This window comes from Scleropages formosus, chromosome 2 (assembly GCF_900964775.1).
Source record: "Scleropages formosus chromosome 2, fSclFor1.1, whole genome shotgun sequence".
Lineage (NCBI taxonomy): Eukaryota > Metazoa > Chordata > Actinopteri > Osteoglossiformes > Osteoglossidae > Scleropages > Scleropages formosus.
The window spans coordinates 31198424-31226110 of record NC_041807.1 but is presented as its reverse complement, the minus strand read 5'-3'; the positions used below and the strand labels follow the sequence as shown (position 1 = coordinate 31226110).

Sequence of the window (27687 nt, the reverse complement as noted above, 5' to 3'; positions counted from 1 at the left end):
CGCTCCCCAATGTGTGGGGTTAACCAGCAGAGCAGCGCTGTGGGGAGAGACTGGCACTGGGTTCAGCATTGGGCCTAATTGCAGAAGCTCTGTGCTGTGTCGGTGGTGCTGCTCCGAAGGGTGCGCCTGCTGCAGACGCCGGATAGCAGGGTGGTCCGAGCCCTGAGCGCTGCCGCGCAGCGTCCGCAGTCCAACGCGGAGAGGGTCGAGCCCACCCTTTGGCAAGTGATGTGAAATCGCACATTTTCCTCGAATACAAAAACACCAGATGTGCACACGTCAAGGCCTGGATACTTTAAGATGTTGCAGAGACCTCAAAACTCCCACCTTAGAATAACAGAGGAAATATTAGCAGAGGAAAAGGGCCAGTGCTGCTCTTGCTCAGATCGTTCCAAATAGAGGCAAGGACTTCCCTCTTTTTTTCGGATGCCCTCCTCATCTTTTGCTACCCCTCACTCTTTAGCTCTTTGTCCTCTCTGCCTTGCCTTTCTTGACTTTCACTAGCTTCTGGCTTTCTTCTCGCTGCTGTACAAGAAAAGCCTTCCTGCCTGAGCTCACTGGAAGCCAGGCAAACAGTACCAGTCATGTCTGCAGTTGATTAGCATATATTGGTTTTTCCACAGTCCTTGCCGACCCAAACCAGAGAAACTGGGCCTGCCTGGACCACACCAAATAACTCCTGGAGCGGAGCCTCCGGTGGAAGTGCTGCGTGTCTCCCTCTCTTCACGTGCAGACAGAGGAGACCAGCGGACACGGCTGCTATATTAACTCCGTCCTAAGCTCCTCCGGCAAGGCAGCATGGCGAAGGTGTGTTCCACTGCACCACCATCACCCAGGGAGGGACAAGACTGGAAACGAATGCTGGACTCCACCACAGCTATGAATTCTCTTCCCTTGTCTGGTGACGATAACAAACAGCAAACATGTCCAGTTTAGGGTGAATGGGGAGCTCTGGATGTTGTCATTCCTTCGCCATCATTTATTTTCTTTCCCCTCCCACTGGTAGTTTGTTTGAGGCAGGAGAGGCACAGCCCACCCATCCAGTACCAGAGCCTATTGGCCTATGCCATCCATCCGTCGGCTGGTACGCAGGTCTTCATCATTTATTTAGTTTAGTCTCTAACCTATTTGGTCCATCAAGAAATTGTTTGTTTTTCCTTCCTCCTCACAGTCTGGAGAGGACACAGACATTCTGACCATGCTGTGGGAGGTATGGCCTTTGACCTGATGCCCTTTTACCCCAGGTTTTGTTGAAGGTGGCTGCCATGGACTGCCCAAGACCGAAAGCCAGTGAACTGTCTTCTCAGCAGGCTCAGCAGGGGAGTGCAATGTCACATGGAGGTCACATTTGACCTCCCCACCATCAGCACAAAGCCATCTTTAATACCTTGATATTGGTGCTCATTGCAACAGATGAAAAAGGCACAGCTGACAGCTGATACACACACTCCTTCACCATTCTGCTTCCATCCACCATGCCCTCTGTTATTATGAAACCAAAGTATTTCCCAGAGCGCAGTGGATTCAGAACTGCAGCCTGATGGGCTGCTGACCACAAATTGACTGCCCTCCCACCCAACAGCGGTTGCTGACATGGATGCCGGGCACTTCGCCAAAGAAGCTTGATCTGTGTGGGGCAGAGTTACGACATCTCAGCCACAATGAGACTCCTTCAATGAAGGCAGGAACTGTTGGGGGAGAGCAGGGCTTGTGCTCAGGTGACTATATGACACACTACAGTTCCCGTACCCACTAGGACAACATGGGTTTTCACCTTCAATTATACAGCAACTGTGCTGTGAACTGCAGTCAGACGATGCACAGCAACACCAGTGTAAATGCAGTAGTTTGTAACTATTCTTTGTTACCAAGGCACATCTTCTCTTTCTTATTGTGTAGCATTATGTTGGGACGGTTTGCTGATATTGCATAATCGGTAATTCCTCAGCAATGGCAATATGTCTGATGATGACAATGATCTCAGTCTTACGCTCATAGCATTTCTCATTCACTTCCAGGTGTTCCCATATTATCCAGTGAGATATAGTGAGCAAACAAGGCCTCTGTGTCTGTTGATGCACTCAGATGAGACTAGAGGAATGCAACTTGTAACTTTGTGACTTCAATGTTCTTTCTTCTTGTTGGACATTCTACACTTGTTGTCCACTTGTTTTGTTAATATTTTCTTCTAATGGTGCTGGTGTTTTGTACCTGGTCCTGTGCTACAAAGATTAAGTTTTCTGTCTCTCCTTTAAACCTGGTATTGTTTAACCGTTCCATATTTGCTTCTTTTTCAAGATTTCTGGATTATCAAGACTTCTGAAGAATTTGCCATGCAATGGTTTGCCCTTCAGCAAGTCTATTTTCTCTTTCTATAAGCTGCTCTTGAGCTGTATTTAGATTTTCTCTGCATCAGCTCCTGGAGACAAATATTTCTCTTTGATCTGTTTTGCTTCTTTTTTGAGGCTGAATTTAGCTTTTTCTGCATAATGTGACCCAACACATCCAGAAAACTCGTCCTTGCCTAAAGTCAATCATTGCTCTGTTATGAGCAAACACTAGTTCAATGAGTCCACAGACATCGTTTTGTCTCTTCACATGTATTCTTTCCTTTTCTTCCCCGTCTAGAAGTTGGATTCCTCCTATAGTTAAAATTAATTATTATTGTATTATTATTGTTAGTAGTAGTAATAGTAGTAGCAGCAGTAGTAGTAGTGCCCTGTAATTAGCTGACTCTTTTGTCCAAGGTGACTTAAAATGTTAGGTTTGTACAACAAGATACACTGTAGACCCCATATGAGGCGACTCAATACAACGCAGCATTGCATATAACGTGGTCAGAGCTCGGATGCCAAATATTATTTGATCAGTTCCTTTCCACATGTTTCAAATCTGGGTGGTTGCCAAACACATTTCTGAAAGTTGAAAGGCAAGGTTATATAGCGAAAAGCACAACAAAGAACTACGGTGAAAAATGAAAGTGGTACGATCTGGTATAGACACTGAAGAATGGATTCATATTGATGTCGATTGTCCAACGTATGAACATTTAGGGGATGAGACCATTGCAACAAATGAATCAGGTCTTCAAGTCCCAGGTGAAGCTCATGATAGCAGAGATGAAGATTATGCTCCGACTCCTCCATCACCTAAAATGACTGAGGCTCTAGGAATTATGGATAGTGCGCTTCTATGGCTTGAGTCCGACAATGTGGATAGGACTCACATTCTACATCTAAAGTCTGAAATTGCCAGAAAAAAAAGAAACCTGAGACAACAACACAGTGCACCCTAGACTCCTTTTATACTAAAACTACAGTGTAACCAGTAAGTTCAGTTCATGTACTCGTATAAAACACACACACACACACATTTTCAGAACCGCTCGTCCCATACGGGGTCACAGGGAACCGGAGCCTACCCAGCGACACAGGGCGTAAGGCCGGAGGGGGAGGGGACACACCCAGGACGGGACGCCAGTCCATCGCAAGGCACCCCAAGCAGGACTCGAACCCCAGACCCACCGGACAGCAGGACCGTGGTCCAACCCACTGCGCCACCGCACCCCCCCTCGTATAAAACAACTTTGTAAAATCCTATTTAGTTATTTCCATGATATCAGCTGATTAGCTTGTTTTTGTTGAAAATTTCTGTAATTAAGTATTTTGTGAGGAAGCGCATTTAAAGGTACATATATGGGTACTCTGGTTCATTACATTGTGGTTAATCAATAAAAACAACGATTCTTGAACTGGACTTTATTCAGTCTTATTAGGAATTATGAAGTATTAACACTGCAATGTATCACTTATTTTCACTCACATGCGTGGATGGTTGCTTTTACTTACGTTAATCTTCCCTCGGCAGCAAACCAGAATTTAACTTTCTTCAACCTTCATCAAAAACGGAAACAGCGTGGACTCACATCTAACGCGGCATGAAAGTATGGACCCCTGCCGTCTATGTTATATCGGGTCTACAGTGTATTTATAATGATTTACCCATTCATACAGGTTACTGGAGCAATTCAGAGTAAGTAGCTTCCCTCAGCTTGCGATGTGATGGCTCCCACTACACCACTACAGTCCAAATTTAAGGAAGCTCTAGTTTTGTTCAAATCACTTTGTGTCTGTTCAATAACCTTGATTAAATATTGCTATTCCGTGTCATGTCTGTAGTGGGGGGTGTGGTGGTGCGGTGCAGTGGGTTGGACTGGGTCCTGCTCTCCGGTGGGTCTGGGGTTCGAGTCCCGGTTGGGGTGCCTTGCAATGGACTGGTGTCCCCTCCTGGGTGTGTCCCCTTACACCCTGAGTTGCTGGGTTAGGCTCCGGTTCCCCACGACCCCGTATGGGACAAGCGGTTCAGAAAGTGTGTGTGTGTGTGTGTGTGTGTGTGTGTGTCAGTCATGTCTGTGAACAATATTATTAGTATAAACAATATGGATTAGCAACTGAGAAATAGCTCAAAATGAAAATCATACAGCAAGCCTTTGTCGAGGAAGGGAGCATGAGAGCCCTGATTTATAAATGTGTAAAACAAACATTTGACAACATCATTTGCATCACCATCTTGACAAGTGCTGGAGTCAGCGCTGTAAAATCAAGGAGTCATCTTGCTCTGCAGACACAGAAGGCTATAGAATCACTGAGTGGCTGGATACGTTCCCTCCTTCCATGGGAGCTTTGAGATGGACACTCACCTCCCCCCTGTGTCCCACGTGGACAAAGGCACACGTGGGCTGGAAAGCTCCCGTGCCACAGGCCAGCAGGTGGGTGCGGTTGTAAGGCTGCAGCAGGCGCACATAGTTGGCGCACTCGGTCTGGAGGAAACACACAAACACAAGGTTAAAAGAATTAAATACAATGTATGACTTCTTAGGACCAAGCGCAAGAGTATTGCTCATCCCGTTTCTGGTAATTTAACTTGACTCATTTACGCGAGGCATTGTTTCCACGTTACCAAATGGAGCCAAGAAAAGGAGTCTTGAAGATGAAAACCACCAGAATCTCCAGAGCTTTCCTGGCTGTGGTTTCTTGACAACAGAGAGACAGTGAATAAGAGAGAGGAGACAAGCCAAGGAGTATAGGAAGTTTAGGGCAAGGCCTCTTCCTGTTCCGTGATGACTACAATGGGTCCGTGCTGTCATCACCAGAGGGGTTGGGGTCAAAGTCTATTGGACGCCAGGTGCTTGGGGAATTGTGGGCGCGAAGGGAATGAGAATAACTGCGATTGTTTCCTGGAATACTCGCACGGGGCAAAAAATGACATCATAGTACACAGTCTCATTGGGACTTCCCTGCCTGGTACTGTATGTCTGATAACTGACATAATTGAATAGTTGACCGAGATTAACCCATGGAAATAATCCCTATTTTATCACTCCTTCCCTACTGTGGAAGGAAACAGTCTTTTGCACAGTTCATTTATTGGCCCATATATGAAGTATAACATGACATTAATTTCAAGTAGAACAAAGTTAGATTTTATTGTATAAAAGAAAAAAGAAAAATGCCAATATCTTAGACAACCAGAGGAACTATATTCTCACTCACTATATCATCAATTTGTTTAAATAGGGTTAGGGTCTTTAGCCCTGGTTATCTGGAGAAACATCAGATAATCTAATAACTCCAGAGCTGAAGTACCCAATATATTCTGGGTAGAAGCCATTTTGCAAGCAATTTCTACTGTGAACGAGCAGTCACTGGAGAGCAATCATTGGAGAGTTCTAGTGCTAACAGGAAATCAAATCTGTACAAGAAAAACTTTGCACTGAACACTGGGAACAATGCATCAGATGACTGAATTAGCGGGCTAAGCTTTTGGTTCTCACTGCTGCTACAGGCTGAACTATCCAAGGAAAGACTGGCCTATTTGGACAGATAAAGAAAAAAATGCCAGAAGAAAACTGTATGATTTTACATTTATCTGACACTTTTCTCCAGGGCAACTTACAGTAAGGTCACAATTATGTACCCAATTAAACAGCCAGGAAATTTTTAATGGAGCAATTTAAGGTAAGTACCTTGCTAAAGGGCACTACAGCCAGAGATGGGGATCAAACCTTTGACCTCAGGAGCCAAAGGCAGTAGCATTAACTACTACACTACCAGCTGTCCCATTTCATACCCCTTGGTCAGGCTGTAGTCTAGCTGAAAGATCCAGTGAACACAGAAGGAGATCTTTACCTTTACTTCATTCAAGTGCTGTGGTGGTTACAGAACAGAATCCATAGAAGAGAGGATCTATTATATCCATTAGTTGAGAATCAAAATTTGTGTCAAGTTGTCTAAATTGGTAAAACCATTAAGTTTTTACATTGTCTTGGATAGTAACCTCTATTGCACAAATTAAACAAATGTGTCAACTTTATTAAAATTGACCGATTTAAACAATTGACATTTACTGGTGCAACTGAGGTGAGATACTTCAGATGCTTGCAGTTCAGTTATTCTCCAACCACAACATCCCTACTGAACCAGGCAGCTTTCTGTAACCATCAGTCCTGTTCTAAATTAGCACCCTCACACTGGTCTGCATTACACCATCGCTGATTAACAGAGATTCCTGTCTGTTGAATCTGCACAAGCTTTCAAGATGCTTGCCTTACTCCACAACCAAATCCAAAATCCACAATGATGTCATGGCCCAGTCTGCCCTCCTCAGCCCTCCACCCTCAGCCATGTCTGACCACTGCTGGATTGGCCTCTTCTGCTGAAGGAACAGTAACAACAGGGGACCACAAGGTTAATGAAACGTAGGGAGGGTAGGGTCAGAGCCAGAGAGGGGAGACATTGAAAAGCAAACATGCTAGAGGGCAACGCTGGGCCACGCAGCAGGACCAGGCAGGCCATTAGCCACACGCTACCTTTCATTAGGCAGTTAATAAAAGCTCCTAGGTTTTAAAGGGGGCTCAGGTAGGGCAGGGGAATTACCGTGGTCCTGGACACAAGAGCAAGCAAAGGACCACTGGGTCAGGTGTTTTTTTATTCAAGTTCCTTTAAAAAAGTGGCATATTTATGTTTGTTGGAATAAAAATGTTTCAGTTCAGCGGTAAAAACAGGTAATGAGGATCAACAAGTTTTTTTCAAAGGGGACAGGGTAGCATTTGCACTTTATAGCAGTTTCCATTTCCAGCTCTGCCCTTAGCCACCATTCTGCTATCCGTAATGGCCCAGAGGAACAGACACAGGGCATAAAATAAAGGTTTCACTCCACTTGATCGCCCTGTGATTGGCAGCACTCAGCCATTGGCCTGCCAGCCTCTAAATGGTGTCCAGCTGGACAGAAAGGCCTTATTTGGTCAAGAGCCCATGGAAAGACCATGTTTTGCAACATCAAGGACTTCTCACTCTGACTGAGACCACACTAATGATTTCTCAGAGAAGTCATCAGCACATCTTAGCCAAACAAACCAGCCCAGCGTGCAACCTTTGACATGTTTTGGGGCAGCATTCTGCCACACAGCAACCTGAAGTGAATCGCAAACAGAACCCTGTTGTGCATAAGGTTAACAAAAGAGCAGGAATGTGCTAAATCACAGCTAATTCACACAATGACAGAGAAAGACAAATAGGTGGAGACCATCGCTTGGTTTGGCTGGCCCTCCCTCAACCTCTTCGATCAACAAAAAGCCTGAAACAATAGGCACTCTCTTGCCTTGAAATCCTACTGTAGAAGGACTGCAGAAATAATTTTATTATTTCTGTTGATATATACTCTTACTAAATGACAGACCAACATGGCAGTCACTAACAGTGGAGCAGATTACCACGTTAAGGTTTGCAGACGTGACCTTTCAACTCGTTTCTGCGCAAGTTCCCAATGTGGTCGTTAATCTCTTGCCTGAATGGCACCATTATAGTCCATTGTGTTTTCACACATAACCACAGTGCAGTGCACTGCTTGAACAGTCATTTCCACACTCACCCTCCTTAACATGGCTATTGCATTTCCACAGATAAATAGACAAAAGGCCCCTGGAAAACAAATGGACTCGTTCATGGTTTATGTCTAATTTAATTTCAGCAATGGATTCTCAATACCCATTTCCTAAAGCTCTGTTTTATCTATCTAATTACAGCTGAATTGCTCAGCATATGTCTATCTGATTATCAAGAAAAACATGAAGAGAGGCGTACACTGGCCCAGTCATTGGGTGTGAGTGTTGAGTTTGTGGCATGGGGTCAACATGTCTAAGTTAGATTGAGTTACAATATATATAATTTAAGACTTGTATCATAGCACATAATGACTTCTACACTCCCGGTGGAGAGGGGCTTTCAGGACTACCTCCGTTTATGGCATTTCTTGGGGTGACAGCAGTAGAAAAGTATAATAACAACATATATTAAATGTCACCTCACCTGCCACTTCAAACACACTTATTACCTCCAGCCCATGCTATGGACCAACAGCGGCACTTTAAAACTTATCCCCCTTCCAGAGTGATTGGAGAAAACCCCTTTAATTGCAGGAAAAATGTAAATGATAGCAGATGGTGACAGAGCTTCAATTTCTTTCAGAGTGAGACAGAAAGACTGAAACTCAGACCAAACACATTATATTTTACAATAGTAGAAACGGCAACATCTATCACCAGTTTCCTGAATCTCCTTATTAAGACAGTAACTTGAGGATTTTATAGTGTCCCATTTTTCAACAAACCAGAATTTTTCATGTGTATTAATTGCCTTTGACAAACCCATTAGGAATATGGGGACACAATGGTCCTAAGAGTTTTTTTTCCGCCAAGGAGGCCACAGGTAGAGAGATCTCTGTAACGCTGTGCTGCAAATAACAGCAGAATTTACCTTTCAACATCTGACCCTTGAGATCATCTAGCATGCTGATTAAATTCCTTTGGGAAATCGAGGATGCTCTTTAGCTGTCAATAGAACATTTACTACCATTCTTTTAATTAAAAAAGGTTCCAGGGCATGACTCCTGTCCTGCTAAAGATCCTGGATAACTAATTTCCTAAATGGCTCAAAAGCCTGGAGATTTACTGCATGCCCCTAATGTGTTCTGTCAGACGAGTCTAGACAAATTATTAAATGGAACCATGGAACACGCTGTAACTGAGATGTCCCCAACAAAAAGAAAACAATGTCTGAAGATCCATAGAGGACCCTCACTCACCTGGTGGTCTTTGCCTTTGAGCACACACTCCTCTTTGTTTCCAGGCTGTGGAGGCCAGTAAATCTATCATTAAAGATAAAGAGATAGAATGATGGAGACAGAATCAATACATTTGCATAAAGAAGTCATATATGAACAGAATGACCGTTGTGGTGTTGGCAGTAATAATTTATAAATAAGGGTTTGTAATTTAGATTGCTCTTTAAAATATGCCATTTTCAGGATTATGCTGCAATACAGTAAAAGTTAAGATGTTCTCAGTATGCATCTAGATTAGGATTGGACCTATAAAATTATAATAATGTTATATGTCAAAGAAACTGCATTTTCAGATTCAATTTACTGTTATCTTAAGGAAAAGGCAATAACTACCACGATTCTTGGCTCTTACATTTACACATTGAAAAAGTACACCGAAACCATTGCTGGACAGTTGAAGATAGTTAAGATAGGTGGGATACATCTGTTTCCAACAACAGAATGAAGTCATAGAATTATGAGCTACTTAACTTCTGCAAGTGGGCCAATATTGTGCATTATTGCTTCACAGATCTTTTGCAAAACTGAAAGTGCAACGCATGCTTGTTTCCCTACTGGAACCTGGCAATTACAATATATTAAGTTTTTTCCTCTTCGTATTCATGCTTTGACTCCCACTGAGACTGAATCACAGCCAGACCATTCGGTTTGTGTTTGTGTGTTGACTATTCTTTAACTCCTTCACAAGTTCTCAACTGTTATTAGGTTGATCCCTTGTCACACATCATTCAAGTGTGATCCTGGGTATTGCCAGTCAGACACATAAGACAAGCACAGAAAAAGAAAGGAGAGACACTGTGTGGCTCAACAAGGTGCTCCCCAGCCTGAACGCCATACCCAAAGTGAAAGGACAGTTTTCTGTACAGATGTACAGAATGCACAGAAGAAACCTTGGGTACTGCCACAGGACACACTTGGGACTGCAGAAAAACTTCTCCAAAATTAAATACCAATACACTACACCAAGAATGTGTTGCAAAGTGCTGCTAAAGGTCATTCATGGAGGGTTGTATTTAAATTTTGTGTCCCCCAGGAGGATATAAAAAAATGAAAAATGAGGCAAGTTAGCTGTTTATCAATGTAAAGAGTTACATTACCCATAAATGAAAGGCATGTGTATGAATCCATGTGTGTCGTGTCATACGAAGCTAGACAATAGCAGAGCTTGTACAGAAGGCTGTCACACCATCAAGGGCTGTGAATCTCAAAGGACTGGCCTATAACTCACCAGAGAAGCTGCCCCATCCAGCTTGATTTGCACCCCAGATCATCGGGGCCAGTAGGTAACTAGACACCTCATCCAGTCCACGGCCAGAATAAAGCCCAGAACTCAAACTGTTCCTCACAACGGTCAAAGCCTCTCAGACTTTCTTCAAATATGTTCCTCAAGCATTATCCCCAAACACCGACTCCTCAGCACAGCAAACAAAAGCACCTTCCTTGGGAGCCAATTTCATATCAGGCAAAATGAACGCCTGTGTTTTGTATTCCAGAATTAAATATAATTTCACTCTGTTTATATGACGGAGGAGAACAAAAATTAAATGTTTACTGGACAGTTCAATGTTTATTACAATTTTGTTTTTCTGTGAGGTAATTGCAAACTGTAGGGATTGCAGGAATTTCGTGATCATACGGAACACTGTAACGTACTCAAATTGTTAAAACCCAATGTTTCCTTCAGCTGGAAATACCAAGCTCATTCTGGTAAGGGATTTTAGAGTGTTTGAGTCCTGTTTTCCATGTCAGGGAGCAGAATTCTCCCCCAAGGCGCTGGACTTTCAGAGGCATGACCTGGGGGCTATAAATCCCACCAAGGGTATCCAAACCCCATGAGTAGAGGATTGTTCAGACAGATTTATAAGGCCAGTGCTTCTCAAGGAAAGAGGGGAGCTGGAGCTATGATCTCTGAGATTAGATGAGAGAGAATCTGAAGAAGTTTATGACTGAATTTTAGGGTGGTGAGGAGGAAATCATGAGTGAATCATGGCCTGGGGTATGTCCTTCTAATACCAGGTATAAGACCTATGGAGTTCTGATAAGTGGAGTTCTTAAACCACTAAACTACACAAAAATTCTTGAGAACAGAAATAATAAATGAGAGCATTATATCACAGTATAATGCTGAGTGATGTATACTGGGGATATTGAAAGGAATTGAAAAAAATGGTCATATATTAAAAATGAGCCTTCTCAAAGATTCTGATAAAGAGCATTCTCCATGTCATTTAAAAGATGGAAATTCATTTCATATCTTATGAAGTGGACTGCAGTTTTCTGCTTACATAAAGATAAGGTCCAAGAACAATGTTTTTACAATCAAGAAACATTAATATGAACGGACTCAATTGGCTCAGCAAGAGACAGGGTTTATTGACATCTTGGAGAGGGAATACACACCTCTTTGGAGTCTGAGTTGGTGTGGTCCAGAGGTAAAGAGTACAGCACATCCTTGCCTCCCAGGAAAAGCCGGTCATGGTATTCATCTAGAAAGACAGACGTGAGGCTAAGAAAGCCACGGTGACCACTGAAAAGTGAGGATCTGTTGGTCGCCAGAATATCTGTGCAAGGGAAAGAGAGAGAAACGACCACTTTAGAGGGAATAAAGCTGAAGGCAAACAATGTACAGTAAACAAATATATTCTAAGGATTACACAAGAGTACTCCCATATGTTGTTAAATAGTATTGTAATTTATTCTGAATTTGTCTGTTTTCAGTTCTTAAAGTTTAACTGTGCCTTTGCACGTTTCATTGGACTCGTCGGATGGAATTGTCCTTTCCTGTTATCAGGAGAGTTGAGAAGCTATTGTGAAACTGCTGTTATGATGAGAGTATGATGCATCTTAAGACCAAACAGGGGATAGCTGAATGGAGAAAAAGACATCCTCCCTAGTGTGATGTCCAGTGGGCATAGACAATGTTGCACAATGAAATTACATAATAATAATAATAATAATAATAATAATAATAATAATAATAATAATAATAATAATAATAAGAAGAAGAAGAAGAAGAAGAAGAAGAAGAAGAAGAAGAAGAAGAAGAAGAAGAAGAGAGGCAGCTGGTAGCAAAGTGGTTAGAGCTGCTGCCTTTAGACTCAGAGATGGCAAGTTCAAATCTCATGTCTGGCTCTAGTGCCCTTGAGCAAGGTACTTACCTGAAATTGCTCCAGTAAAATCACCCAGCTGTACAAATGAGTAAGTAGTGGTAGGTAGCTTAACAGTGTAAGTTGCTTTTGAGAAAGCATCAACTAAATTAATAAATGTATGTAAATAATATCAGTCTGCTGATGGTTCCATAACCACAATGTTAAGGTCAGGTCAAATAGTTTCCATCATGAGGAAAGAACCAAGCATAGCAATTGAAATCCAAATATGGATACTCTATTTGCTAAAGTAGGTGCATATTGAGTAGGCAAGATGTCTAACTGTTGTGTGTTGCTGTCTTAGAACCTTTCCCAAGTACTGTGTTCAAGGGGTTGACCCAACAAGCAACTCTTCCTGCAAATCTGAAGCTATGCACACGGTCTGTGGGTATCAGGAATGCGGAGTGTGAATGGGAATCACATCTGGCTGTCTGGTTCATAGCCCATGTGGTGAGGGACTGTAAGTTTCCTTCTCTACACTACTCAGCTGATCAAATATTAAATTAATGACCTTGTAGAAACACCTGATTTTCCACAGCTTCCTTCAGCTAAATGGAAGCGAAACGGTTAAGTTGGATTTCTTCATTATGAGCTTCGAGCTTTGATTCAGAAACACATCATTCATTCCTCCCCACCACTTTACTATTACATATTCCAATGGAGCAAAAAACTGAATGTTAAATAATATGAAAAACTAGAACCTGGATTTGTTCCTTCTGTAATGGAAGACTGCGGTATGTAAAAACAGGATCTGACTCTGGCATCCAGGATGTGCTTATCAGACTCTTTTGCCATTGTGAGTTTTTGTGTGCCTGTAACACAGGTGTTGCCACGTTGCTTCCTGAATACCAGCAAGGACACGTGTGTTTATGTGCTTAGCGATCCATGGATTTGAGCAGATATTTCTCTGTATCATTTACTCTTAGTTGTGTGGTGCTCTGAAAAAAGTGTCTGCCAAATGCATGCATGTAAATGTCAATGAAATTGTAGATGTCAATGTAGGTCAAAGTGGTTCAGAAAATGTGTGTGTGTGTGTGTGTTTGTATATATGTCCCATACATTTCCGTGCACTCCATTTGCATGGGTTTATGTGTGGCTGGCTGTCCCACTGGTCTTCTTGCATGTATGATGTGCTGCCAAATGGGACAGAGACCAGACAATCCTCTTCACAAACCCCTGGAGGTGACTGTGAAGTTGAAAGGTCCATCAATGTGACTGGAACCTGCCAAAAGGCGTACAGAAACACACCAGCTAGGCTGCACTTAGAACCTGTCCCACTTTTCCCTCATAGTCATCTCAGATAGATATCATTTATTCAGTGTTTATGTGTCTGTTTTAGTCAAGAAGAGGGACTATATAGCACCTCCGTTGACTCCAGTCAAGCCTGTTCTTGCTTTTATTGTCTTAGCATTGAAGCCTTTTTTCTGGCTATTTTTATATCTCAAAAAAGTTTCGTCAAAATATAGAGGAAAAAAAAGGGGTAAAAAAATATGAGAATCCTCTGTGGGAGTATGAGGGACCAAAGAGAACAAACTGAACAGTAAAGTAGGTGGAAGAGGTGGCAGTGTTTTTTTTGTGCTCCGTCTGTCATGTTGGGAGACCCATGTTGCCAGGAGACAGTTTGGGGGCTCAGAAAACAGAGGCCTCCTTGTGGGTCCGTCAGTGACGGCGTATGGAGTGATGACTGACAGTGTCCGTCACGCACCGCTGTCACCGTGAGTCTTTCAGGGCTGCCTGCGTGTGCTGCGAAAAAGAGATGACAGATATGTCGGGACAGCACCCCCCGCCTCCGCAACGCTGACACAGCTCACTCGTATTAGCAATACAACCCTTTCTTTCTCCCCTTCATATGCTTCTCAAGTGAAAATCAAAGCTGACCTCGATGAGAGACGGAGAACAAGCGGAGCAGGTAGGCGTCAGACTGCAGTCATTCAAAGCAGACTTAAACAGAACTACTTGCGCAGCCTCCTAAAAAGCCTCAGTGCCGAAATGGCACATAACGAGTTTTTTTGAAAGTGCTACAAAGAGCCTGTTTTTGCGCTTTACAAGTACTGGCACTAGGGGCTAGTGGCATTCATCAGCCAACACAGCGCCTAAGAAACTAGGAAGTTTAAGGAGAGGCCAGGACTATGATGTGGCATTACTTGAAGTCACATCTCTGTCGCCCGGCAGCGGAGAACCCCGAGCACCTCTAGCGAAGGCAAAAATACAAAGTTGGGAGGGTGCAATTCGTACATCTGGAACTTGTTACCACCCGACCCCTCCTAGGACACTAGGTGACTGTCCCTGTTTGCGTCAGTCCCTTTTCCGCGGGCTCTTTCCCTTCGTAAGAGGGTTCGTGGTACGAGCTCTGCCGCACGTTGAAGCAACTCGCACAGCTGGATATAGTCAACCCCTCATCCTCTGCCCCCAGCACCCTGATAATGGGAACAGAACCCTAAACCTAAATGGGTCCAGATATCCTTCCATAATTTAAAATAATCCCAAGTGTAATTTCAGTGGCCTAGATGTCAGTGATGTCACTCATCATTATTTCCCTATTGTAACAAAGCATATGTTTAAAAAGAAAACATCTAATGCAAAAATACTATTAGTATGCAGAGTAACACCTGCCACAGCGAAATGCGTATTTGAATACCTACGGCGCCACAATGGGAAGTGGACAGAAATAAACACCGTTAGCTGTAGGTCCCAGAGCAACGGGGTACATGGATGTGGGATCGCAGTGGGACCTGATATTGGCTTCCTAAGGTCTTGGAACACCCCCCCCACCCCACCCCCACTCTTTCTCCATGGACTGTCTGTTTAGTCTCGCAATCGGAAGAGAAAACACCTTGTGTGAGATGCCTCCTCCCTCTTGCTCTGTCGTGGCACCCTGCAGGTCGCTTTCCCTCGGTGGTCTCATTGGCGCAGGCCAGTGCCCAGCTCTTACCCAGCCAAGAAACCAGAGTGCAGGGAAAATATTGACTCAGCAGGAGGATGTCAGCCACCACCAGGATGGCCATGATCATCCCCAAGCACCTTGCCATCAACTCTGGGCCTTGGGGAGGACTGATCCGTGAGCAGAGCTGAGTCTGTTTCTGACCACGGTCTCTCCATGAGCTTCTACCCACCTACACACCCATTTTTTTAAGCACCACTAATGATGAGACACACACAACTGCAGACAACAAAAACACACGACCCACACAATCAGGACTACAACAAAACATGGCTATACACGATTAAGAGAAGACACAAGTGTGAAAATATCACTCAAACCCTGCACTCAAGGGAAGAATGCAGCACGCAGCTCCTTAAAGATCACTGAAAATACGGGCAAAAGAAAACACTCCAAAAACATCAATCATTGTCTTCAGTCATATTTTTACATGGAATACACAGGACAAGCACAGATACATTTGAGCTTGGGTATTCGATACACTGTAGGCACAAGTACATAAGCAAGCTCTCGTGTAATACCCTGCAGCAGCAGCAGATATAGACTGAGATGCAGAAACACATGTCTGGTAGAGACAGGCCCTTTCTAATAGGAGCCAAAGGAGAGCCTTTAAACTTTACTGCATTCAGAAGCTTCCATCACCTGCTGGGAACGGGATGTCTGCCATCAACACTTTTGCTTTCAAATGCAGAATTCCTCCCGTTTGACATGTGAACAATGGTGAACCCATATCGGGCAGGATCATGCCCCGTTCTTTATTGCCAGTGAGTTCCACCCAATTTCTTAACCTAAAGGTCACTTAATTCTAGAGAGATTTGAGTGTAATGAGTTTTTAGTTATTTTCCGGGGACAACTGGTAGTGCACAACTTATTTTCTGGGGGCAGCTGGTAGTGTAGTGGTTAAAACTTCTATCTTTGGACCCAAAGGTAGCAGATTTGACTCTTACCTCTGGCTGTAGTACCCTTGAGCAAGGTGCTTACCCTCATTTACTCCAGTAAAAATTACCCAGCTGTACAAATGGGTAAATAATTGTAAGTAGATTAACGTTGTAAGTTGTTTTGGAGAAAAGTGTCAGCTAAATGAAAAAATGCAGTTATTTGTACTTTACCTTACTTGTGTCAGGTGTGTCCGGCAATGTAGTGTATATATCCTTGACCATCAGACTCGTTTGTTACTGATCATACATTGTACTTGACCTTTACCAATGGAAGCGCTTTGTATTAAAAAATTTGAACATACTTCTTGTCCACTATAACGCATACTACAATGTCCCAACACAATGTTCCATTGCACAAACCCCCTACGGGGGGGAGGGGTTGGGGGGCAGTGGAGCATTTCCTTCCACCCTCTGCCTGTGTGGTCATCCGCCGAGGGAAAGAGATGGTAGGGATCTGTGACCTGCGACTAGCTGAGCCCCAGGGTTAGCGATGTGATGTGAGTCTGGGCTGCCGTGGGCTTGCAGCAGAGAGTCCTGGCCACATCTGAACCAAATTAGGTGAGAGGCAGCGAGGGATACAGACCAGTTGGCCTAGTGGCCCTGCTCTCTCTCCCCTCCTCTCACACACCCGCTGTCACAGTACCCAGGATTCCCAGGCCTATCTCTCCTGTTCGAACACATGTGTATTTTTGCAGCATACCAGGAATGTCAGGAATCCTGGCAGATGTTTTCACCCTCCACCAAATGCTGTCTTGGCACCAGGGAGCCCGCAGGCCACCCCTTCCCATTCACTGACACCACCTGCCAACAGGACAGGCGTACTTGGAACTATAAAGGTGTCAGGTTCCTGCCCGTGTTTCCCTATCATCTCCTGTTTAGTCACAATGGAGCTATTTGTCCAGCTTAAAATTGTACTGGACTGGACTAACGGTCTTTCCTGTTTATCATTGTGTTTTCTCATTTTCCGTCATTATTTTTAGCTTGTAATGAGACATATATTTTGTGTAAACAACCACCTAAGGTAGAAAAAGAAACGAGCAACAAAATATCTTTCTTATTGTTTTATTGTTCTTTTCTACACTGTATCAATTTAGATACGGGAGGGAGGATGCGGGGTACGTGACGGACAATGGGGAGGTATTTTTCTTGGACCAACACATCCGTGTTAATTAGCACTGAGGTCATGTGCTGTCTCTCTGATCCATGCAAAGGGAATTAGATCACGAAATAAGAATGATGCAGCAGCTGTAGCATGCATTACGAGCCATAAGATAGCACTGGTCGCAACTTGTCCACCAAACTCCCCCAGAGAGCGGGTCCCAGGTCTAGTACGTGCTCCGATTGCTGCTGCCGACTCCGAGCGCAGCTGCCAGAACTCTGTCGGGAGCAATCTGTTCGACACAGACTGGGATCTGCCTTATCACGCTCTGAGATGAACATCTGAACCGAGTTTCGTGACCCTGACCAGCAGAGCTTCAGGTCTGAGGGTGGAGACTCAAAAGACTAACTGGTGCACTTCATTCTTAGTCACACTGCCCTTCCAAATTGCTTCCAAATCCATAATGAAGTTCAAGGCAGCTAAATGTTTTCATTGCTATCCCCCCGACCATTGCTAAAACTCAGGCTTATATAGGTTTCAAGTGCACTTAATCTCCCATAATTACAGGGATCCTGTTTAAAATGAGAACGTGCGATATGAAAGTGGGAGAAATTGGAAGCAGAGGTGTGAGTTAAAGTGACGACGGAGCAGTGCGGAAGCCCAGTACGGCTGGCAAACCAGCCTGCCTGCTTTTCCACATTAAATCCCGAGTCGCCCCTGAGCCAAAGGCTCCGGCGACGGCCGGTCAGCCCCGCTTCCCTTCCTCTCTCCTTAATTATAAAAATTGCTCTCATAAAATGCAGAAGGTCTCCTTGCGCCAGCTGCTTTACTCATTCAGTGGTAGCTCTGTGTTTTAAAGGGCTGCCCTTATTGATGGTCCTCCAGTGTGCCCGTACTGTGCCTCCCTTTAAGGGTTATAACCTGCTGTCTTAATTATGGCAGGAAGCACTAAAGCAGAGAGGAGATGAATGAGCGCACCAAGTGTCTATATGTGTGTTAAAGAAGCCACATGTCTGCCCATATACATTTGTGTGTGTCTGTGCAAGATCTTTCACGTTTACATGTATATCTTTATGTGTCTAATAACATATGTACGCACTTGCGTGTGGTTGTATGTGTGTGGGTGTGTGAGAAAGTTGTCCCAGAAGTGTGTTTGTTTGCTCTTGCTCCCCCTTCCTCTCAAATTAAAACACCAGACTTTGAGGGCACTGTTGCTGTAGACACCGGGGCAGCCCTCGAGTGGAACGAATCGATGGCTGGGATTGGGCTGGGGCTGGCAGCAAAATGCGGTGGAAAAAAATGTTGTGTGTGGTGAAAATCCTCCAAGTGGCTTGTCGTTACATTCCACTTCGTTACACTTTATTACCCTTTATCGACACGGAGCCCAGTAAACCAGAAAATGCTGATTGGTCAGCCACCATCACAATGACACAGATGACACTCCAGTGGAAATGAATTAATAATCACACAGAATCACTAAGACTATCTACACAGTCTCAGAAAGACCTACCAACACAAAAACAGACAGAGCCTCTAACGCCACCGCATGGGAAAAAAAATACACAGATATTGTAAGGTATACACTGCCGAAAAATTCAGCAATCCAAAGCGAAAAATTCAGTTTTAAAAATGGTCTCATTCATTCCTAAATGGCAGCAGTGCAGCTGGCATCCAGTCACGGCGATTACCGCTTGGACCAAATTCCGAGAAAAGTATTTTAAAACGATGCAGTAGCGCGTGCTTTTCACGGAGCTGCATTCATGTACACGAAAAGCCTCATCACAGTGACGAGCAACATGCGAGCGGATGATGGAAGCACCAGTCAGTAAATAAACACGTAGCCCTGTTTAAATAGCACCCGTGGGGTAAGAAACTGAGGTATAACTTTTCAAACCATTCAAACAAATACCAGGCCCTTTAACTGCCCCCAATAGCGTTAAATGTTCACTCCACGCTAAAATATACACTGGCAGCGCACTGTTGAAAGAAGGGAAAGATGTGTATAAAAAGCACACACAAACGAGTAAACTTTAAAGCCCTTTTATCCATCTTATTTAGATTACACTCGCGATTGCACTTATCAAGTGGAACGTTTTAGGCTTTAACACAGTAAGGTTTCCTCAGGGGTGAGAGAGCAGGAAAGGGACTGGGAAAATTTAAGACAAACAGTTTTACAAAAGGTTTTAACCCACTGGACTGGAGCCATTTAAGTAATTTGTGATGCATATTAAAAAGAAAAAAAGACTCTTTCTGAGCTTTGGTACCGAGGTTTATTTTGACAAACTCTTCAGACACATTCACTGTCAAGGTTTCATCATGGCCAAGCAGTGTGAACTGAATAAATCACACTGTTTCACACACAGTCGGATGCATCAAGGCATGAGGTGGGATATTTCAGCGTATAATTAACAAACAGGCATTAAAAGCACTGCCCACATTTGCTGAGATCAAGAAAATCTAACCCAAGGGACTGAATGACCTACATGGCAGGCAATCTTTGTGACTGTGCTGTCAAAGCCTGTGTGGTGAGTATGAGCTTATTTTACCTGTTTAGTCATAATTAAGCTGAAGCTCAGCATCACCCTGCACAGCCTTTGGTAAGGTTCACAAGAACTTCACACAAACATTTCAATCCTAGCATTTCGTGAGTTCCAGCTAACGTGGCCAAAAACTTGACCATAAACTGATTCCCTTGGCTGAAAAGCAAATATACAGTAAGTATCCACAGTGTAAGAGCTGCCACAAGGAAAACAGGACAACAACATCGTGCTTCTTTTTCGGACACTTTAACACATGCATCATCTCTCGCTGTGCCCACGTACAGCAGAATCCCTTTGTCTTTTAGCCATGTCCCTTTCACAGCGATAGCTTCAGTGTGGCGGTGAGTGGAATTTGTGTATACAGAATTAATTTAGGTGGCTAGTTATAAGGTACCTTTCTATGTATCGAGGCGGTTTAAATGGCCCAGCTGCTGTGGCCTGAAACACAGACCCCAGCCAGATGTGGTGACTAAGAGAGGGAGGGAGTTCATTGCCAGAGCCGAGTCCCTAATTGGACGCACACGCACTTTTCAATCACCAGCCACGCCTGGTGCATGTGAGCACAATATCACATTGTTCTTCTTGCTCCTGTCATGGTTTACAAATCCCTGCATAATCCATTATAGCAACAGGAAAAAAAGCAGGCCTTAATGCAGCAGAGAGGGAATGTGCGGGGCAGCAGCAAATGTGCGCTCTGCAGAGAAAGGGGTCATGTGGCCACCTGCTTTCACTTTCACTGTGCTAACTCCCACAATCGTGTTCTCACACTATGTAGGACCTGTTTTTTTCTCTTATTCTCTCATCCACTCCCCTTTCCTCACCCTCTGTTCTTCACAAATGAAGGTGATGGTGCCTCAGGCGCAACAGAGATTGAAAGATGGACGTTCCACCAGTGCAAATGACTTGGGTCTATATACTTGCAAAGAACGAACAGAGGTCTCAGATGACTTATTTATCTTTTTGGGGGGTTAAAAATGATTAGTTAAATTCTACATGGAGAAAAAGAGATGCTCCTTAGTTTAAGTAATTACTTTACAAGTCTTGCTTTGAACAGTCATATGGAGCTTCCCTATTTGATAGCTTATCACTGATTTACTTCAACATGTTCCCTGCCACTTATATCCTTTTACCCAAGACAGCTGAGCCAAGACCGCCTAACATCCATGGCAGAATCGGTTCTGTGACATACAGCTCTGTGGAACAACACTGCGTTTACATGGGAACCTGAAGACACGAGAAACACGTCCCTATAATCCATCTTAAGAGTGCCAAACAAATGTCTGACAAACAGCTAGGGCAATTCCAAGTAAACACTCTGTAGATGTTCATCTGTCACAAAGGCCCTTTGCCTACACTCAATCTTCTGGGTAGGTGGTCTTCATGTTACAGCACCATTAACCAGGTTTTACTTTTAATGGGTATGTTGCTCTCCACACGAAGCAGATCTAAATACACTTTATTAGAATCTTAACTGTGTTTGGAAGCTCCAAATGGCAGAATAAGACACAGAATTCCACCAGGGAAGGCGAAACTAACATTGCCCACGTATGTCGACCGTCCACAGCGACACAAAAATGTGATACAGCAGTGTAGAAGTGAAGGAACACCAGTCATCCTGACTGTTGGTCAACAAGGTATATAGAGCAGAAGTAAAGAGAAGTTAAACTTTTCCTTTTTATACTTGTTCTGTTGTTTTTTTTCTCAGAATTAATCCAAACTCTGTGAACATGAATACAATATACTGAGTATATATAATGAGTACAATACATTGCTGCTTCAAGGCTCCTTTCCTTTCTCGGTTTCTCCTGAAAACATCTGGGCAACTCCGTAAAAACAAACTAGTTTAATTAATTGACAGAAACTAAAACATTTTTCTCCTGGCTGCATGAAACACAAACACACTTGCGCAAAATCAGCCCCTACCCAGTGTGTGTGAAGACTGTGGGAGCCTGGAGAACCCATGCGTGCTGTTTGAGGCCTCCAGGGGGTGGAGAGTGTTCGTCCAGGCGTCTCAGAGGGGCTGAAAGTCAACGGCGACATCGGCAACTCCCTTCTCTGAGCTGTCGGGCACACATAATGCGCAGTGTGCGCCTAGGATCTGACACAGCAAGCAGGGGCCGGATGGCTTGCTTTATGAGCCTGCCACGAGGCATTTAAGAGACCTGTCCAACTTCCTTTTCTAAACACAGCTACCTCCCAAACGGGCCCTCTATTCTGACCATGACATGCCATTAAATTGCAATACGGGATTTTAATTTATGTAATGAATAAGGGGAACAGAGGAGGACAAGCGGTCCCTCAGCTTAATCAGGGTCAAAAGAACAGATCTGAGTGTCAGTAGGCCAACACTCATCTCAGCATTGCCTCTTCTCCTTCCTGTTTTCACTGCTTGTCCATTTCTAGTTGATTCATTTGGGTAATTAAAGTTGTTGCTTTTTTGTTGTTGTTTTTCAATGAGCCTTTTAACCCCGGAGGAAGTTGCTTAACAAGGTCACAACGATAACTTACATTTCCTTCCCAAAGTTAAGTGCCAAGACTTCTGAAATCATAGAACCAGTCTAAGATTTCTTTCAGACATAGCATTACCTTTGCCAGGATTTTATCAAAACATTTGAGAAGCGGGGAAAATACCTCACGATTTTAAAACAAACAGTTACAGATATGATAAGAATAATAATAATAATCATCATAAATGTTATTTATCACACCTTCTCTGAACACCAGGTCACTTCACATTATCTAGACAAGGTGGAAGCAATCCAAGTGTGTGGCCCTTCCAAGCGCTGAGGCTCAGTAAAACCTCAGCAGTCTGGATGAGATGAGCATTTTAGGCTTTTTTTGCCATCTCTGTAAATTAAAATATAAAAAGGAAAGTAAGTAAAGCAAATAGGGGGGCACAGCGAGTAGCGCTGCTGTCTCACAGCGCCTGGGTGGTGCGGGAGGACATGGGATCAATCCCCGCTCAGTCTGTGTGAAGTTTGCATGTTCTCCCTGTGTGAGTTTCCTCCAGGTACTCTGGTTTCCTCCCTCAGTCCAAAGATATGTTTCAGGTTCACCCATAGTGTGTGAGTGACAGCAAAAGTGTGTCCCACTGATGTATGGATGAGTGACCCATTGTAAGAAGTGTATCTAGCAGTGTAAGTCACCTTGGTGAATAAGATGTGTGGGCTGATAACACTACATAGAGTTCACTGGAAGTCACTCTGGAGAAAAGCATCTGCTAAATAAATTAATGTAAATAAGCCCCCAACATCCTCCTACTCTAAAATGTGTGTGACAATAACTTTTCAGGTATTGGAGCTTATAAAATAATTATGCCTTTTTCTGGACACTTTCTGCAGACAGAGCTAGTCTTGCTGCAGGTTAAAGTTTTACTATTTAAACTCTCAGTGGCAGCAGAATTTTCCTTCAACTCAATAAAAGTTAATGGTGTTCGAGGAATGGAATAATCATTTTAAGGACTGGTGGTAAACCTGAGTAGAGAGAGGTGAAAACAGCAAAAAACCCCAGAGGGGGAACAGAGATGTTACCCTATTAATGCAGCACTAAACAACGCCTATTTTACTTTTTACTGTACAACCAATATTTACTCAGCAACCAGCCATCAGTAAAAGTATCCACAAAGACATCATGAAAAATCAAATATGTCCCATGGATTTCAAGGAAACAAACACAAGTGTAACTGTACACAAGGCATTTGACACAATTCTGGGCAGAGAATGTTTATTTCTAAAGTAGAAATACAGAAGAACAACAGAGAGAGAATTTAATTTTTAGAAAAGATTAATATAAATTGAAAACACAGTTTTTTTTTAGGAGGAGAAACCATGGCATAGGTAGGTGTGAAAGAATAAGGAGAAGGATGAAGAACGAGTCTGGGGACCTCCCTGAAAACAGGATAAATGTGGGCAATAAATAAAATAAATCTCTTTAATTATAATTTTTTGATTATATAATTATTTTTCTCCTTCCAGCACAGACAGTACCGTATAACAAAATAAATAGAAGTCAAGAACATGAAGAAAGAAGCAGCGCTACATGATCATGATGTGCTTGTGTGAGAGAAGTTAAATACGGTAAACTACAGTATTTGAAATAATAATTACCAGTCATCTGACAGCTTTGCGACAACAAGTACACGTAGTTTGTGTAGTTGAGGGACCGTCTTGTGTCCTGTACAGAAGTCAGACAGGTGAGGAATGTTAAAAATAAAAAGGCTGTACCTTTGTATGAGATGCGCAGTCGCGGCACGTTCGCCTTGGATGCGGACGATGGAGTCACGAGCACACACACAAAAAGAGTCATGAAAACAGTCATCTTGAGGCAAACAGGTAAGTTCTGCATGACTTCCTACAAAATTTTTTTTAAAAAAAAAAAAAAAAAAAAAAAACGTCTCCGGCTTCTACCGTCCTGAACGCTGTCGTGCCGCCGGTGTCCTCCTCGCAAGGTGGCGTTCCCACAGTGAGTGAGCGCGTTCCCTCGCAGCCGCTCCGCTTTTACCGCGAGAAGGAGGAGGAGGGAAAGGCGCGCGCCGGGGCGGTTGAGGAAGGGCGCGCGGATCGGGGCGGGACCCGCCTCCAGCTCCCTGTCAGGCAGGGAGACGAGGATGAGCGAGACGCGTCGTGAAAGTTTGCGCGGTGATTCAGGAGTTGAGCCGGTTCCTCAGCTATTCGAGCCTATTATTATAATAATTCGCAGCGCAGAGTGCGCGACATCCCAGTACAGCCGGGTATTTTACCGGGGCGGCTGAGAGCGAGTGTGGGGCAGCAGCTACCAGTTTTTGTACCAGAAATACCTCAGGTTTTCCCTTCAAAATGCGCCAGTGGTTGCACCTCCTCCCTTTCTCATCTTAAAGTTGTTGCTTCGAATCCCCCCGACGTGGCCGTGTCCATCAGTCAGTGCACTTACACTATATATAACTGATACGATAAGAATACGCTGCTCAGGGGTAAATCAAACGTGTACGTCGCCTTGGACAGAAGACAGAAATGAAGGTTCGCAACAATAATCTGAAAGGACACTACACAGGGACAGTCAGGGATGGGAACTGGGCTTGAATCCGCAGCCATGTCTTCTTGTGCGCGAGTGTTTCTTGGTGTCGCTCACTTCCCGAAAGTTCCCTCGGGCCCGGACAGGCTGTGAAAGGCTGTTACGCATCTTTCCAGCTGGACAGGACATCATCCTTCCCTCTGTGGCACCTGCTTTTACTGAAAAACCGTTCTGTCTCCAAAGAAATGTTAAAGAGGAGGTTTTTCATTTGCAAATTGGTCTAATAATAGGATAATAAAAGGAAATTGTTCCCACATTCTGTTTGCTAAGAATGTGCCATTTCGGTCCAGCCGTTCTGGACCCGAAAAACATCAGAGCTCAGACTCCTGATACCATGTAGGGAGTAAATAACCAAAACCTGTCAAAAGAAGATTCGGGAAGTTCTGCAGATTGGGTGTACCGGTGGAACCTGCTTTCCGCTACTATTTTATTGGAAATCAAACCATTGCTTATGTTCTGTTTGTGTTTTTCAATGTGTGAACTTTGGGTCCATAATATAAATCAGCACATAGACCACATTTCCATGTAAAAAAACACTCTTTTCAGGGAAAAAATATCAAGCAATATTTTGATATGTCATATAGCATTGCATTGTATGCATGGGCACCAGAAGAGATGCAAATTTAAACATATTATATTTAAAGGTAGAATATTAAAACCAGGATGTATAAAGTTGTTCCTGTCATTCTGTACTCTGTCATATCCTCTCTGCCATAACTCAAACATGCAATTTTGCACATCTTGATATTTTCCACAGGAGACGATCACTGTCTTCAAACAGGTCAGTAAATCATTTTCATTTTTCCCCAAGGTGACAATTTAATCTTTCTTATTCTTCTTGACATGTAAAGCGATTGTCCTGCAAGAATGTGATACTGTATAGTTTTCAAATGACTAATAAACCACTCAAAAATAGAGTTCTGGCAATGGGAGTGGGGGCAGGCCTCTTAAATGAAGCTCACGAGGAGCTGAAAGCCCAGAGATAACTCCTCAGTACAGGAATGTGGCCCTACAGAGCAAGTTTACTGACCTCGCCGCAGGTCACAGCAGTTTGCGGGCAGCAGTCCAGTTGTAAAGAAACTGAATAGAGCTCAGCAGGTGTTTTGGCACATCTTTCATGATTTATAGGGACTCTTGTTGTATATCTCCTCAACTAAACTACAGACAAAAACACACAGCTGTATGGCTGACCACCTCCGGATAGACCTTGCTCACCCTGTTTAGGATGGATATGGACATTCAGAACCACAGGGCTTTATGGGAAAATCCCCACTAGCACTGTTCTTTAAAATTTTACATCTAAAATGATAAAGATGACTAATGTAAGAAAAATCTCAACGCTGTAAAAAAAAAAAAAAAAAAAAAAAAAAAAAAACTGGCAACGAACAGGTCCTTCTGCTGCCAACTGTAATCGTGCCATCATAAAAATCCACTTAATTATTTGCATAAAATGCTTTAATTAATCTAGAGGAGTAAAAAATGTGCAGAAATAGTTTTATGGAATACAGAAGCTGAAGATGTGTGCAGGGAGCCAGAATTAAAAGTAATGGCAATCATATAACATCACCCTCAGGAAAAAGTAATAAATGAGAGGTATTTGTAGACCAGTTTTCTCCTTTTTCTGAACACAGTGATAAAGGTGGTGACAATCACATTCAGTTTGTTTTATTCTTGGCAGTCAGTAATAAAAATGACTTAATTTCAGAGATAAATTATTAGTGTAAAAGATTTTTTTATTTCCTTTTAAAGGAGTCTTAATTATAGCACTTAAGAAAGTCAGAGATCAACAACACATCTTAGCGAGGTACAGACACAAAGAATAATGAATAACTCAAGTTCTACTATCATCCATCTATTTTGAGCAATCGCTTATCTGGTCAGGGTTGGGGCGATAAGGTAGAATTCCAGCCCATCCAAGGACACAGAGATTTACAAAGGAATACGTTTCCTTTCATTGTGTGAGGAAACTTGAAATCCATTATTGTTTCATTATTTAGCTGACACCTTTATCCAAAGCACAAGATAATTTTTACCAGTTTATACTGCGGGCTATTCTTAGTGGAGCAATGAAGGGTAAGTACTTTGTTCGAGGACACTACTGTAGTGGTGGGGTAGCATTCCAACCGGCAACCTTCAGGCAATAAGTCAAACAATAAGTTACTTGCTGCCCCATATGAATGCAGGAAGAAGATGCTAAACATAAAGCTAAAGCCAGTGGCTCAAATGAGTAGCTGTGAGGCATCCAGTCTCCCTGAACCGCTGTGTCAACACTCATTTACACCAGATTAATTAGACATAGCTCTGCCTACCTTGATGGGGGCACATGCTACGTAGCAAACAAACATATGTAACTAAATGAATTACTGTATGAGCTTCAAGATGTGACATTTCACATATTCCCCATCAGCTGATGACAGCTTCAGCACATTTCCCACATCTGGAGCTGCTCCTGATTTTAGAAGAAGCGGCAGTCAGTCTGGGAGCTTATAAATGAATCAACTTGTCCCACCACTGACTGAAGACACAGGGAAGACAATTACGTGAGGAGTCAGGGTCGAGTATGGCTCAACTTCAGACGACTGGCACATCTCCAGAGAAGGTGCAGAGATCCGGGGTCCTATTTCTGTTGCCGCTATCCTGCCACCCTGCCATCAAGTTAAATGTTGCAGAGATGCCTAGAATAATTACTGTGAGAGGCGCATGCATATGTATGGAAGTGACAGTGCCATACTGCTAGGAGAGTAGCTCCAATTCTAAACTCACATCAAACACAGTTTGGAAGAGTTACAAACTT

The 27687-nt window shown here is 43.3% G+C and overlaps 1 protein-coding gene across 1 annotated transcript in view; it reads right to left on the bottom strand.

Moving 5' to 3' along the window:
* sema3bl (sema domain, immunoglobulin domain (Ig), short basic domain, secreted, (semaphorin) 3bl) overlaps positions 1 to 24296 on the bottom strand; it is a 38003-nt gene extending 13707 nt beyond the window's left edge. Inside the window, exons 1-4 of the mRNA XM_018737763.2 lie at positions 24068 to 24296; positions 11581 to 11741; positions 9142 to 9204; positions 4700 to 4819 (exon numbers count right to left, since the gene is read on the bottom strand). Of these exons, the coding sequence (XP_018593279.1) occupies positions 4700 to 4819; positions 9142 to 9204; positions 11581 to 11741; positions 24068 to 24188 (465 nt within the window). The 5' untranslated portion in view covers positions 24189 to 24296. The remainder of the gene's footprint in view (positions 1 to 4699; positions 4820 to 9141; positions 9205 to 11580; positions 11742 to 24067) is intronic.
* Positions 24297 to 27687: the final 3391 nt, after the last annotated feature.